The 15,877-nt window shown below is 27.7% G+C and overlaps 1 protein-coding gene across 3 annotated transcripts in view; it reads left to right on the top strand.

The window, feature by feature from the left end:
• The window catches only part of LOC129908615 (four and a half LIM domains protein 2), a 201,162-nt gene that overhangs the window by 106,862 nt on the left and 78,423 nt on the right, over positions 1 to 15,877 (top strand). For 2 of the 3 annotated variants that reach the window (XM_055985254.1, XM_055985252.1), the window contains 2 exons: positions 11,927 to 12,303; positions 12,374 to 12,618. In XM_055985254.1, coding sequence (XP_055841229.1) covers positions 11,927 to 12,303; positions 12,374 to 12,618 — 622 coding nt within the window. Of the gene's footprint in view, positions 1 to 7,269; positions 7,518 to 11,926; positions 12,304 to 12,373; positions 12,619 to 15,877 lie in introns of those variants that run through there. The other variant, XM_055985253.1, reaches the window with a different exon arrangement.

Below are 15,877 nucleotides of genomic sequence, written 5' to 3'. Positions count from 1 at the left end.
TGAAACTCCTGCTAGAGTCTTTGGCTATTTCTTTTGTTTTTCATCGCAATTCAGGGTATTCCAGTGAATCACTTGATATACTGATGTCATCAGAAGAAAAACTCAGTGAAATCGCAAAAATTTCCTCTTCGTCGAAATGTTAATGTGATCTGGTATCGGCTGAATTTTGCTGCCAATTTTCTTGTTCTAGAGCCAACGTCAAGTTTTCTTTATTTATTAATATTAACATTCTGTATTTACAGCTTAAATGACTTGTTATCTAAGTTTCATGATAATGGACTGCTTTTTATGGTTTTATTTTGTTTAAGCTTTGTTCAGAAGACCAATATATTTGCTGAAAAATAGCTTGAAACAAATTTGAAAGACTCCAAAATTCATTATGGTAGTGTTTTGAAGCAATGTTATTATTGTTTGTTCTTATATAACTTTACTTTTTATAATTTAAACGGTTTCAAACCACTCAAGTTGTTTCTTTAATGACCAATAAAAATGTATATGTTAAGAATATTATCCTACGGCCTGTTAATTTCCAACTACGGCCCTGTGATATAAACCAAAGTCGAGTACATAAAAGATTTAACACTATTAATTTTTCTTTTATTGTCTGTAGTAAAAACAAAAAAACAAACAACCACAACAATTCTATAATGGGAAGATGCTGAGTTATCCAGAAAAAAAATCTATCCCCAGACTTTCGATTGGAGGATTTTAATAATGTGTTGTTATTGGGTGTTATAAATGAGGAGTAACACTGACACTAAACAACTTTAGCTAGAGAGAGAGATAAATCAAAAATACTTAACCTTGAACCTAATTTGAAGAGTGTTTTTTTTTTTTTTGTTATAGTGGAACCAAAATCATGTCAAAATTGATAAACACTGATAAAGTGATGAAATATTTATGGCTCAATTTTGAACCTTGAGTGCCTTTTAATAACAATGCATATTTATAAGCGTATAATCAGATTCTGATGTAGATAAAATTAGTCATTAGAATCAACTTTTCTATAATTAAAACTCTGAGTTTATGTCAAAAAAAAGAGTGAAATTTATAACCATGTAGATGATAACACTGATAAGCAACACTAATACCTATTAGTTGTTCTAATTTTGTGTGTTAGGTGAGGAGTGGGGTTGTAGTAGTTTTATATAAAGCACCGGGAGGTATTAAGCTTTATAATTTTGTTTACATTTCATTCTGATTTATGTGGGTTCCTGCTATTCTTCAGTTTCTCTTATCAGTTTGCAAAAAGTTATCGCAAATGGAGATTATTTCTGCAAAAAAAAAAAACAACTTTCTCATTGTTATACAAATCTTAAAATAAATCTAAAACATTTATCTTTGTTAAAATCCTCAGTATCTAGATACAAATTGACAGATTCAAAAAAAAAAAACATTTTCGTCAACAAAAAAACACCTAAAGGGTTTGTTTTTCATTTAACCCTAAATCCATCACAATAACGACTATAATCTACCACACAAGTCAAAGGTGTAATTTAGGATTAAATTGTTCTTTTTTTTTATTTAAACTTCACAAACTATCAATATCCATTAGGTGACTGAGTTTTATTTATCAGCATGCGAGTATACATATAGGAACAAAACAAACATTTTTGATGACAAAAAAAGGTTATTTAGAAAACATTTTACTATCAGCTTCCTTGATAAATGAATTTTGATGATGTCATACCTTAAAAATTTTCTCATGAATATGCCCTTTGTTTGGATAAGAAAATTAAAGTAAATATAACTTAGACAGCAGACAAAAATAAATTCATTTTTATTTTAAAGTAAACCGTTAAATAGACGAATGACTGACTTCCTTATCAGCAAAGTCAAGCTGTTTAGTGTCAAGCTGTTTCTTGATAAAAAAAAAAGGTAGATAGATAAGTCAAAATAAATCAAACGCAATTTAAAATGCAGTGACCTATTAAATTAAAAATATTTCACGTTTATTGCGAGTAACAACCATAACAAAGTATTTATTAGAAAACAAAAAACGGAAGTTCAGGTTTTTGGAGGATTCCTGATGCTTTAATTCTTACTTCAGGTATTTCAATTTTTTTTTCACATGAACTCTACGGGGAAGCCATTTTTGTTCATTAAATAGCTTTGCCAGGCATAACAAATTCCTTAATCACTTCGTAGTAATGCCAATCAATAACCTCCTTTTAATACACACAAGGACACAAATCAGCTCTCTGTGATGAATTCCAAAAAAAAAAAAAAAATCAGAAAAAACATCCACCTTAAAAGCCCAAATCGAAGACAAGTCAAAAAACGACAAATTTCTGTTTATATTTTTAGAGATTTAATTTTTTGGTGATTTGGGTTTTCAAGAATTTTGTTTTTCTTTTTTTTTTTTATTTTCTGGAATTTAAATTTTCTAGATCTTGCATTTTGAAATTAAGACGTTGTAACATTATAATTTCTTATTATGGCTTTTATTGATAAAGAAACAGAAACACCTTATTGCTTATTTTCGAATGAGGGTTGTGAATTTCTAGCTGGTGGAAAGGATTTCAGAACTTATGGTTTCTAATTTTTAATTTTTGGTATTCTGTTTCAATTAAAACTTGTGAAAAAAAATATCAGTGTGACAGAATGTTTCTCATTTTTAAATATCAAGAACTTTTTCTTTTCGAATTCAAATTTTTCAAAATGTTTGATTTTTCTCTATTCTTTCTCAGGAACTGAACCTTAAAATTGCGGCTGTCATGATTTTTTTTTTAGGTATTTCTAATATGAGCTTTGGCTATATTTGGTCTTTGTGATCAAAATTTTCAAAAATATTTGGTTTCCATGTTTTTTTTATTGAAAATTCCAGATTTTAAAAATCGTACTGCAACAAAAAAAAATAAAGACCCACTTTCAAATGTTTGTCTTAGTCCCTTTTAACGAAAGCGAACTGTTTGAATTTGATTTCACTTATTCTTAAAAATGTCGTCTTCCCATTTTAATTTTGTTCTCTTTATGATCAAACATTTTAAACAAAACAAACTTTTCTTCTGTAATTACAAATTTAGTCCAGTGCATTTATAATTTGACCCAGCAGTTTGTACCACCCCCAAATTTTTTTTGCTCATTCGATAGAACATTGGCTGAATATCATTACCCTGATTTTTCGCACTCGCGATATTCACCTTTCGGCCGCCATTTTGGATTTTAGTTTTTGCTGAACATCTCGATTTTTCATAATTTTGATAAAAAGTGCTCAAATCTTTAAAATTGTCATTTTTTTCGTTTTTTTTTTTTACTTTTTTGGCTTGTAACTTTTTTAATATTCAGAATATCGAAAAAGTGTTCTTAACATAAAAGACGCGAAATTTAATTGCCTACGTTTCTTGTATACACAACTTTTATGTAGGATAAATAGAAATCGAGATATTCAGCAAAAAAAATTCCAAGATGGCGGCCGAAAGGTAAATTTCGCGAGTGCGAAAAATCAGGGAAATGATATTCAGCCAATGCTCTATCGAATGAGCAAAAAAAATTTGGGGGTGGTACAAACTGCTGGGTCGCCCATATATGAAAACATCATAAATGCACTGGACTAATTGCAATTTCTCTGTCAAATCGATTAAAACCAATTAAAACATAATCAAACAATAAGGAAGAATCTTTTATTGTGAATTAAATGTTTCCTACACAGATCTCAGATCTGATTACATAAAATAAAAAAATCAAATATTTTTATCTGTTTTTCCTCACAATGCACCAACCAATAATAAAAATTAATCTAATCAAACAAAATTTTCTTATACAATTGTTTAAAATCACCACCACCATACGGTCTTATTCTTGACTTGTAGATGTAAACAATTTTAATTCAATTTATTTGCTTCCCAGAAAAGAAGAACAGACAAAAAAAAATTTGAAAATTTATAAAATTTTCCCACAGCATCATCATAGTGTGGCGGAGGATAGCCACAAACCGATAAAAACAACAAAATATTTCATTACCGATTAATTAAAAATCCATTCAAGAAAATTGCTTAAACCAAAACAACAACAAAAATGTATCGAAGATTTTTCCTAGTTATCGTCAGTGAATATATTTTTTTGAAGAAATTTTGAGGAAAATAAAAAATATTTTGCTTACGCGCATAAGCAGGTGAATGATGAAAATTTATGACTTTTTATCTGCCACATGCGGAGGTGCAGATTGATGCAGAATCAAATCGATCTTTTTTTTTTTTGAATTTTGGTGATTTCAGCTGAATAGCTTTTTTGTATATTTGTGTGTTTTTTTTTTTTTTAAATTTCGAAAATAAAATAAATTAATTTAATATAAATTATTACGACAGAATAGTCTCTTGAGTGCAATATTTGTGTCATATGAAAATTAATTGGTCATCGTTGATAATTTGCAGGATGGTTTCCATTTTGACGGCTTCTTTTACAATATTTTTTTATAATATACAATAGGTATAAATAGATATTGAAATTGCTGCAAATTTTAAATGAATTTTATTTCAAAGTCGGTATTTTCAACTGATTAGCCAATGGATTTATTTCATGGCTTGTTGGTTCTATAAAATTAATGTAGTTATTATTTGATAGCTTGAAATTTTCAACAACTAGCACCAAGTGGATTAAATTATCTTTTTATTTTATTAATATATTTCGAAAACAAGAAGTGTGTCCGATATGACTCACTTGGCACTAAAAAGTGAAAATAAAATTCGTTAATGTTAATTTTTTTTTAGCAGAATTTATATAAAAAAACAACAAAGATATCGAAAACATTAAAAATATGCAACTGAAAAACACTGAAGAAAGACGATTTTCATCTTTTTCAACAATGTCTCTTAGAAAAGTATACAACAGTCTTCAAAAAAGAAGATTTTCTAAAAGGTACGAATATTAATGTGGTATTTGCTAGAAAATATCAAGACAATCCCTTAAATTGTGTAGAAAGTTGTAATTCCTTCCCTTATTGAATAAATAAATGTAGTTCTTATGATATTTGTATGATTTTAAGTGTTTAGAAAATCCTAAATCCAATACCAAAACTTTATACATATATATTGCAATTTTTTTTTTGCAAATGGAAAGTAACCCTTAGATAAGTATCAACAGAGTCCCAGATTAAAAGATTAACATCGCAATTTCGTAGGTACTTTGACAAAAAATGGGTAATAAAATGGAGCAAATTGCATAATAATGTATTTTAGGTTATTAAATATAAACCTATAAAACGTGATGCATCTTTACAGGAGTAAATGGAATTCCGTCCAACCCAACCACGCACCGCCGCATTTTAAGTAATGAAAAATTTTGAAATCAATAAAGAAGGTACAAAAAAAAAATGCACGGCTGGTTTGGGAGGCACGTACTTGCTTTTATGGTAAAAAATGCTTCGTATGTTAAAGCCATTTGTTGAATAAATTCATAAAAAAATATTTAACATTTAATGTTACCTAAACAAAATTTAAAACATACTAAAAAATAATAAAAAATTTAATTTCAAAATTATAAAAACTTTTTTTCAAAGTATGTCTACATAGCTCTATGTTTGCAAAATTTTCGAAAATGTTAAAGCAAATTTGTATGACATTGAAGACAATAAATTAAAAAAACTTAATTATTTTAATATGTACAAAAATTATTATTTTTACACTCAAATCGGTTAAGTTGCTTACAAGAAAATCAGGAATAAAGAAAACAGTTCTTTTAGAAGTTCCTTTTATAATGGCTCAAAAACCTTTTTTATTTCAAAAAAAGCAAAAAAAATCATAATTTTAATGCTCAGTATAAAAATAATTTTAATCATTTATTCAATAGTTCTAAAAATATACTACACCTCGTGTGTTTTTTAATCTTCCACTGAATATTCAACCTCATCAAATCAAAGTACCTACCATTGAAAAAAAAAAAAAAACAAAAACCTTGAAATAAAAATTCCATTTAAACTTTTGGCCAAGAAAAATTGTCCCACTTGTTCAAAGCAAAATAAAAAAATTCCTTAAATGAAAAAGTAAACAAAGCTCTTATAAGCCAATTATATTATAATAACATCTCACTTAAGCCTGCACATTTTAATATTGACGCTAAATTGAAATTCGAAAAATCAACACTCAGCATCAATTTCTCAGCTGGAATTCAAAACAAAAGACAAAAAGAAAGGCGTTTTTTATTAAATATTCAATATCAAAATAAAAACAAACAAAAAAGCAAAAATTGGTAATAAAAATGAAATAAAAATACAATCGAATATACCTCCCCAATTTATACAAAATATCTATACATACAATCGACGTCATGGCCAACATTATAACACCACACAAACGCACTCTTGTTTGCTTACGTTTGCCATATTACCTTACAAAGCTACTATACGAGTACCTTCCAAGAATGAACTTATTTTAAAATTCAATTAGTGCCATCAAAGCAAACTGAAAACTGTTTCACTGCGTACACAAACATTGACCCTAATTACTCATAAAGCCAACATAAAAAAAAAAACAAAATAAAAACCAATCTTCACAGCAAGGGGTTAACAATAAAGCTAATTAAATTGTCAATTAAAGTACCTATTAGATTAACATGATTTTTTTTTTATTTGAAAAATCGATATATTTTTGATTTTTTGTTTATCGGAAGTAATCCCCCAAGTTTATGAAAATTATTTTTATTTGTTTTTACAACAAACAAACTATGTATTTCCGATTTTTCATAATACGAAAATACCTTCTCTCTGACGTCTTCGGAGACTATTTGTAAATTTGATTTTTGTTATAATAAATTTTTGTTTCTTAGAAAACGACCCTGTATCTTATAAATCAAACAAAATTATCTTCCGATTTATCTTCATAAAAATCATTGCCTAAAATAACATTCAAAAGAAAAACATTACAAAATGACGACTTTATCTACCACACGTCCCTAGATTTTGTGAATATTTGAAAAAAAAAAATAAAGGGAAATATAAACAAAAAAAAAGTCTACAAGAGATAGCCAATGACCGATCAAACCAATGACGACGTCAAAATAACTGTGTATACCCAATAAACAATCAAAAAATTCGTGGTACAACCACCATGAGTATGAGTATATTTATTAATCTTCGGGACAGATTGTGATTTTTTTTTTTCGAAAAATAGATTTTCACTTTGCAGAGTGTTGAAAGCCCAGGAAGTCAGGAGCTCATTGATTGAAAATAAACAATTTTTCTGTTCGTTTGAAATTTTTTTAAAAATAAAGAACAACCATAAAGGTGAAAAAGTAGTGGAAATTAAAAAAATAGAAAAAAAAAATAGAAACAAAAATGAATTTAATTCAATAATAAGTGATGTTTAATTAAAATAAAATTCGAATCTTTGAATTTCGAATGTGTTAATTTAATAGAAAATGGTGAAAATGATCGATTTAGATCGACATTCCGAGTGTCCCTTGGGGGAGGCTATGGCTGGACCACAGATCCCTTGGACTGGAATGCGATATGCTTGCCTAAAAGTATTACATGCTTATTGTAAAGTATTTGAAAAACAGGAATTATATGATCTCATTGTAAGGTAAGCCAGTTCTCAAAAAGTCATTTTTAATCTAGTTTTTGAATTAATCGTTAAGATCGATTGAAAATATTTCCTTTTTAAACAAGTTATTTATAGTCCTCAAAATTATAAAAATGTAAGTGGAATAATATTCGTTAGTCTACGAAGAGGAAAAAGTAGAGAAGCTTATGTTTAACATAAATTATTTAAGTTTCGATTCAGCAAATGGCCCGGAGAAATAAAGAGGGACAAGTTTTTAATTTTTTTAATGACCTCATCGAACGCCATATTTTTGTCAAAAACTAAAATTTTATCAAACATTATAATACAAAAAAATTGTTCACAGTTTAATTTAATTTCAAAATCGGCTTGGTCAATCCAATAGTTTGTAAGACCACAATCGAAAAACTCTGCTGTCGCCAAGTGCTTCACAGAAGAGTCCATCCAATTTCTAAAAAAAAATTTTATTGAGACGTTTGACGAGCTAGTATCATTCAATAATACATTATGGCGTTTGTTATTTAATGGTTTCACGAGAATAAAGTTCCTAAGTTTAAAAACTATTTTCTAAATAATAAAAAAAAATTCCCTAATTTTTACAGATTTTTATTTTGACGATAGATGACGTCCCACAAGGGTTAAATTTTTTTTCTCATTTGAAATAGGAACATGTTGACTTATGAGGTCATAAAAAAAATTAAATTTCGTTTTTAAAAAGGTATAAACTATCATTCTAGGACCGACATGCATTTTTTTTAGTTTTATTAAAACCAAATTATTAAAAAGCATGAAAATCTATAAAAATCAATTCATTTTTTTTATTTTCTAGAAATAGTTTTTCCGCAGCGAGATGTCAGTGCCTTGGAACAAAATCTAAATCAGATTCATATAAGTATGTTGCAGGTTTTTTTCCTAAAAAAAGTTGTTACGGCTTATTGTGCTTGAAGCATGAGAGGAAACATTTACTATGTACAAACTATGTATACGAATTAAATTTTTAATTCAGGTAGTTTTTGTTGTTGTGGTCTTTGTTAACAAACTGACTCAGGTTAACACCAAAGTGCTAAATTCTTATATTTCAAATATACAAAATTTAATGAAGCTAAAGATTTAAGATTATTATTTGTTTAATTTTTATTTTAACAAAGAATATCTAATTAGTTTGGTGATGAATTCATTCAATTATTGATAGGTATCAGTTTCATTTTATTTACATAGGTATATTTGTTATTTTTTTTTTTTTGTCAAATTGTTTGTATTTGACTATACATCTATTTCAACGGCGTGGCGCCAGACTCACATAGTGCAAATTAAAAAAAAAAAAAAACAATATTTCTGAAAAAAATATTAATCCATCAAAACTTACTTCAATTTTAATTTTTTAAATCTTTGACTCTTGAATTGACGTTGTTTTTAAACTTTTTTTTATCAGTCATAGTTGTTAGAAAATCTTTTTCTTATATTTGAAATGAAGAAAAGGTATAAGAATGAGAATAGACCAGTTAAAATTAAATTTAGTAAAATTTTAAAAGTTCAAAAAAAATTAGTTAAAAAAAAAACTACCCATAGGTACCAATTGAATATTTTTGTTAAAATTCTAATTTTTTTTTGGTTCATCTAAAATTTAAACGATATTTATTAATTAAATGTTCAAATAAACTCAAAAGAATTTTATTTTGCGTTTTTTTTAGACAATTGAATCCAAATTGACGTTTGAAATGAATACAAAATTACATATAACTTCTAGAAATTTTTTATTAATTTTTTTTCATTTCGAAAAAAAAAATAGAATTTCTACTGAGAGGTTAAAAACAAGAACTTAGAGAGCCGTAAGTCAGTCTTGACTTGAGGAAATTTTTTCTTTCAATCAAGCTCCACAAAACAATACAATTTTACTGATTTTCATCTCATTTTACACAAGTGAAAAAATAAATTGCACGACTGGGGTCGCACGTACTTGCTCTTATGGTAAAAGTTACTCTAATGTTAAAGCTTTTCATTGAACAAAATAAGGGAACATTTAAAATTTGATATTTGCACGGAATTTCATGAGTGGTGCAAAAATAAATAAATAATTAAATACCGCTTTAAATGATCTCTTACAAAAAACTAAGTGTGCCATTTTATTACTTGTATTAAAAGATATTTTTAGAAAAAAAAAAATCGAAAATCGTTGGAGCCGTTTTTTTTTTAAATAATTTTTTATATGTAGGTATATAAAAAAATTTTAACATTTAAAAAAAAAAAAGTTGGTATGCCATTTTGAATAAATAATTAATTTACACATAAAAACTAAATTTCAAAATTTTTCATTGATCCGTTTTCAAAAAATTGATTTTTCAAAAAAAAAATTTGAAATATTTTAAAAATCCAGAAATGCGTTTTTTGAAAATTTTCTAAAATTTTAATATTACCTCTACTTTAACACTTTTGTTGAACGAGATATTCAGAAACGAAAAAAAACCGTTCTATGACAGGTACCGTTAATAACGGTAAAAAAATATTTTTTTTATTTCAAAAGTTGGCTCTTATATGTAACTACACACAAAAATTTCAATCAAAATCGTTAGAGCCGTTTTTGAAAAAAAAATTAACTTTTCTATTTAACTTTCTTCACTCGTTTAGGCTTCAGCTCCAGATAGAGACAGACACACAGACAGACGGACAGACAGAATTGCCGAACCCACTTTTTTGGCATTCTCCATCATCGTAATGTCATGTAAAATTGTTATCTCGAGTTAGATTTTTTTTTACGAATCCTAAACTTGCTATAGTACCTATATCGCAAGTAAAAAATTAATCGTTTACTCAGGTTTTAGATTATACAAAACAAAAAATGCGATTGAGCGGTAACTATAAATAAGAACCTCGCTTGAGATCAACACAAAATTAAAACCATTAGAGAAAAAAATAGAGCACGAAGTTTTTGTTCCTTATTGGCCCTTGAAAAATTACGAAAACATCTCCAAAATATGACCTTTACTGTTTTTTTCGCAATAACTTTCGAGGAAAAAAGAAACTATGTATAACTTTCTTAAACATTAACAACGTAGGTATGTTATTACCATAATAGGGAAACATTTCGGTTTTTTTTTCTGTTCATAAAACAAGTTTTTACAAAATTTATGAAAAATTAGAATCACTTCACTTTTTCCACAAAAAATGGAAATATGCCAAAATCTTCTTTTTTTTTATTGGACTTCTGTCAGTCAGTAAAAGGAATAATATAACATTCAGCTTTTTTAAGATACATTGACCATTCTCTAAAAATCTGAAATTAGGGTTGTTGTTGACACAAAAAAAACCTTTAAACACATTGCACATTTTTATTAACAGATACAAAATACATTTTTTTCAATAAAATTCTTTGAAGACACAATTTGTTTCATCTCCTCAACCAACATTTTTTGTATCTTTATTTGTTGATTTTTCGTTTGTCTATAATGATGAGCCAATTCCCTGCCATTAATATAATATACTTTCCCTTCCAATAATATCTTCAAACAAACAAACAAACAACCATCACTTTTACATCTCTGTGCCTCTGTGATGAATTAACATTTTTTGGTGATGGTGATTGAACCACCCACTTTTCTTTTCACAAAAGATGTTTGTTTTTACAAAGTCCATAAGCAGGTTAAGTCAATTTTTATTTTTTTGGCTTGAAATCAATCAATTTCAAAGTGTTGTAACGGAAATAGGCAGGCAGGAAGTTCTTAAAAAAATAAACACACAAGTGAAAAAGAACCAACAAAAAAGTTACAAGTCAATTGAACCAAAAAAAATATCAAAAAAGCGAAATTGCTGTTTATTTTTCTTTGTCAATTTGCCCTGAATTTGTTTGAATTTAAATTTAAAATAAAAAAAAAAGTTCTTCTATTCGCCACCACTTAAGCATAGACATCAACCAAAGAAGCTTTTATCTTTTTCCCAGTATTATAAAGCTCAGAGTGACGTCACACTAACGGCTAAAAAAAATTAAAACAAAATTTAAATTTAACAAGAAATAGGAATAAATATGCTATTAATGCTTTTCAATCACGATTATCCTTCAAAGGACATTAAATCCTTGCCATGGATGACTTAATCAAGTACCTTTATTGCCAATAACCTGAATAAGAAACGATAAAATCTCCATTTACCTTGTTTTTTCCGCATCATCAATTTCAAACCCGAGTATGTCAACACTTTGTTTGCATTGTCATTAATTTTTCCTTGTTTTATTATCCTGAAACACTTTGTAGGTAGGTAGATTTAATCTAAAAATGCTCATTCTCACCCACTAAGTGACAATTTAATTAAATTCCTCCAAATTAGGCTTTTAATACTTCCCCATAAATTTGTAGAATCTTATATCCCCCATATATCCACCGTACTAAAATAAACAAAACGATTAACGGTATCATGAATTTTTTTATTTCCTTTTTCAGAAAAACATGTCAATCATGCAAGTGTCCGCGCGAAGCGCATGCCATTTATCAGGAACAAGTCACATCAGTTCGCGAACGTCTCGGTTTCAAGAGTACATCGCCAACGCACTGGGAATCAGATCTAAGACAGTTGGGTTACACTTGGGTGCCACCAGGAATAATGACCTCATCCAAGGTTCAGCGTTACTTTGATAAGATCCCTCAGGATAAAGTTCCTAAGCTCGGTTCAACAGGTGAACGCTATCGGGAACAGCAAGTTATGATGCAACTTCCCAAGCAGGATCTATCGTTGGATTATTGCAAACATGTAGAACCACAACATCGTGCCTCATATGAAGATTTCGTTGCAGCAAGGAACGAAATCGCCTTAGACATTGGTAAAACAAAATTGATATCCTCTTTTTTCCTGAATTGATAGTAAATTTTGAATTTTGTTTTGTTTTAAAGGTTATATTAAGGATGCTGCACAGAGTACTCAATGTGTACATTGTGATGAACGTATCCCTAAGGGAGACATGGCTGTGGTAGCGCCAAAATTTGTGGATAGTATGATGTGGCATCCAAAGTGCTTTACATGCAACACTTGTGATGAACTCCTTGTGGACCTGACCTATTGTGTTCATGACGATAAAATCTATTGCGAACGTCATTATGCAGAAATTTTAAGGGCGCGTTGCAATGGCTGTGATGAAGTGAGTACATTTAAATTTTATAACGAAATATTCGAATAGTGTGAGTTGTGAATTAAGAAAACAAACAAAAAATTGTTACCTACAATAATTACTTTAAAATCACTTAAGTAAGGGGATATATTAATCTTAGTATAAGTTAAAAAATTTATAAACAGAGAACTCCATTTTTGACATTTTGGATTGAGAGCGATTTTAAATTTAAAAATCATTAGTAGGTTAAGTCTTTTCATAAACTTATAAAATGTGAAAAAAATTATCTGAACCAAATTGAAAGAAGAAAAAATATAATAATCTGATTGAAGTTTCAAGCGCTTTATACTTTTTTAAAAGTTGCTTGAAAACACTCAATACAAACCCATCAGGAACCAAAATTTCACTCAAACGTCAAAAAGTACACTTAGGTTAAAAAAAATTGGTGCAACCCAATAGAATAAAAAAAAGAATTCGAGATTTTAATCAAAAAAAAAAATTGGTGCAACCCAATAGAATAAAAAAAAGAATTCGAGATTTTAATCAAAATAAGCATTCCGATGGTTAAGAATTTAGAAATTCGCATATTAAAAATAAGTATAATTTGGTTCAAAGTACACCGAAAAAAAAATTTGATAATAACAGCTATCAAATTAACATTTTTCAGTGACAAAAGTCGTCCAACAATTATAATACCAATTTTGATATTTTATCATATCATTTTGACATTTTTTAATTTCAGGTGGGATAGTGAAAATTTCACTTTGACAATTAAAATATCAATGTTGACTAGATTTTACGTTTTAGCTTATTATAATGAAACCTATTTCTTTCCTTTTCTTTTTTATTATTTTTATTATTTTAAGAATTTTTTTTCTTTTTTCAAAACATTACTGAAAGGGAATATTCTTTACAAAATAGTGGTGATATTATTTTTTCTATTTTAGGTGATATAATTGTTTTGTTATTTTCTCCCAAACTATGTGAAGTAAAATCTAAGTGCCGATCAAATTTTCTCAGTAAATCATACATTTTACTTCGAAAAAACACAAAGCGCCTTTAAATTAGTACACATTAAGAGTTTTTTATTTAATATTTTTCAATAATTTGGAATGAGAAATTGATATGAAAAAATGATAATAAAATATCAAAAAAAAATTTCCAAAATGTGACATTTAAATACATATCATCCTGACAATAAAAATGTTGTTACAACATTTTAAATATCATAAAACACATTTTATAGAGCATTTTTGGCTGATATTTAAAAAATGTTTATTTGATATTTAAAAAATGTTAAATTGATATTGGTTTTTTTTTCGGTGTAAAATTGAATTTTCAATATACATTGTTGAACAATTGTGTATTACTTCAAGTTTTTTTTTTTTAAGTTTGCCTTTAAACATAGTTGGCAATAATATACCTAACTACAGAATAGCCAAAGTTTTTGGAGAAATGCAAAGAAAAGTTGTCAAAATTGTTTGCTCATTTAAAAGAAAATCCAAAAAATAACATTAAAAAAAAGTACTACCTATTATGTTTTATCATCTTGGCAAATTATGCTTAATTTTTTTTAATTTTTACACTCAAATAAAAATGGTAATAACTTTACAAAATCATTTAGTTAAATTCTAACTTACATATGTTTTATCATCTTGGCACATTTCACGGCAAATTATTCTTAATTTTTTTTTTCAAATTTTTACACTCAAATAAAAATTGTAACAACTTTTTTAAATCATTTATTTAAATTTTAAATTATATACCTCTACTGATTTAAAAAAACAAAATTCATATTCTCTTGAGTTCAGCATAATTCCTTAATTGTGGCAAATTTCATTGATTCTCGTCAAAAAACGGTCATGGAATTGATTTTGGACTCAAAAATTTATAGGGAGCGGGTCATAATTCTGCTTGTCAAAATTCTGTACGACAGAATTCTGTGGGGTCAAAATACTGTAATACCATAATTCTGTACGTCATTATACTGTAAATACAAAATTCTGTACGTCAAAATACTGTATCAACAAAATACTGACATGCAAAATCCTGTTTTGTAAAATTCTGTACGGCAAAATACTGTATATCAAAATTCTGTAAAAATGCTGTAAAAAAATATCGTTTTGATAATGTAAAAAAGTGCGCGCGCACTTTTTTACATCATCAAAACGATATTTTTTTACAGCATTTTTACAGAATTTTGATTTACAGAATGTTGATGTACAGAATTTTGAAATACAGTATTTTGACCAACCAGAATTTTGCTATACAGAATTTTGACTTTCAGAATTTTGTTCCTACAGCATTTTGCACATACAGAATTTTGACATACAGTATTTTGGCATACAGTATTTTGAATACAGAATTTTGCAACATACAGAATTTCGACCCCATCCCAAATTTATAATAGGCATCACACCCAAACACGTTCCATGTCCCGCGAATAATGCGATTTGATAAAAGTTACCAATTAATAAGATTTTATCGAGTTTTAAAAATTACTTTTAACTAAAAAAGTCAAAACTATAGAAAAAGTGCTATTTTTTGAAAAGGTACCTCTACTTTATTTTATTAGTACAAAGTTTTTACGTACCAGCTTCATACACGAAATGCCCCTTGATTTAGTAAAAAAATAAAATTGTCAATTGTTTTTATTTTTTTCTTTTTTCATTGGTTCTTTAGGTTAGAATTTGTGTCGAAAATTATTTTTTAATTTGCTTGGTTTTCGAGTTAAATCAAAAAATAAAACTGAAAACCGACCAGTGTTGCCGTTTTCTCAAAAATGCACCAATGGATTTACTAGCCCTTTTGGCTAGAGTATTCTTTTATGCCAAGGAATCATAATCAGCAATAAAAACTCTTGAACGAATTTGTTCCATTCAAAAGGGTCTATTCAATAGACTATATTTCAATTTTCTAAAAAAAAACGGCTCTAAATATTTTGCTTTGATTGATGTATGAAGTTTTCATAAAGTGATTCTAATAAATGTATACTATTCCAAAAGTTTTTTTGTCTTGTACTTTTGACCTCATCAATAAATGACATGATTTTCCTTGGCTTTTTAAAGCACATTCCTTTCTAGTCCGTAACTTTTTTTAAAAATTTTATCCGACAACTATACACTCAAAGAAAAAATTTCCAAACCTAACTCTGTTTTCAGGAAAAATGGTAGATACTTTTGATGCGCACCTTTTATCTTACATACATTAATATAACTTTAACCAGAACTACGTACTTTAAACATACTTTGCTTTCTTTTTCTACCACAGATCTGTTACTACCTATATC

The sequence above is a fragment of the Episyrphus balteatus genome, chromosome 2, assembly GCF_945859705.1.
Source record: "Episyrphus balteatus chromosome 2, idEpiBalt1.1, whole genome shotgun sequence".
Classification (NCBI taxonomy): domain Eukaryota; kingdom Metazoa; phylum Arthropoda; class Insecta; order Diptera; family Syrphidae; genus Episyrphus; species Episyrphus balteatus.
This window is presented reverse-complemented; position numbering and strand designations above follow the sequence as displayed.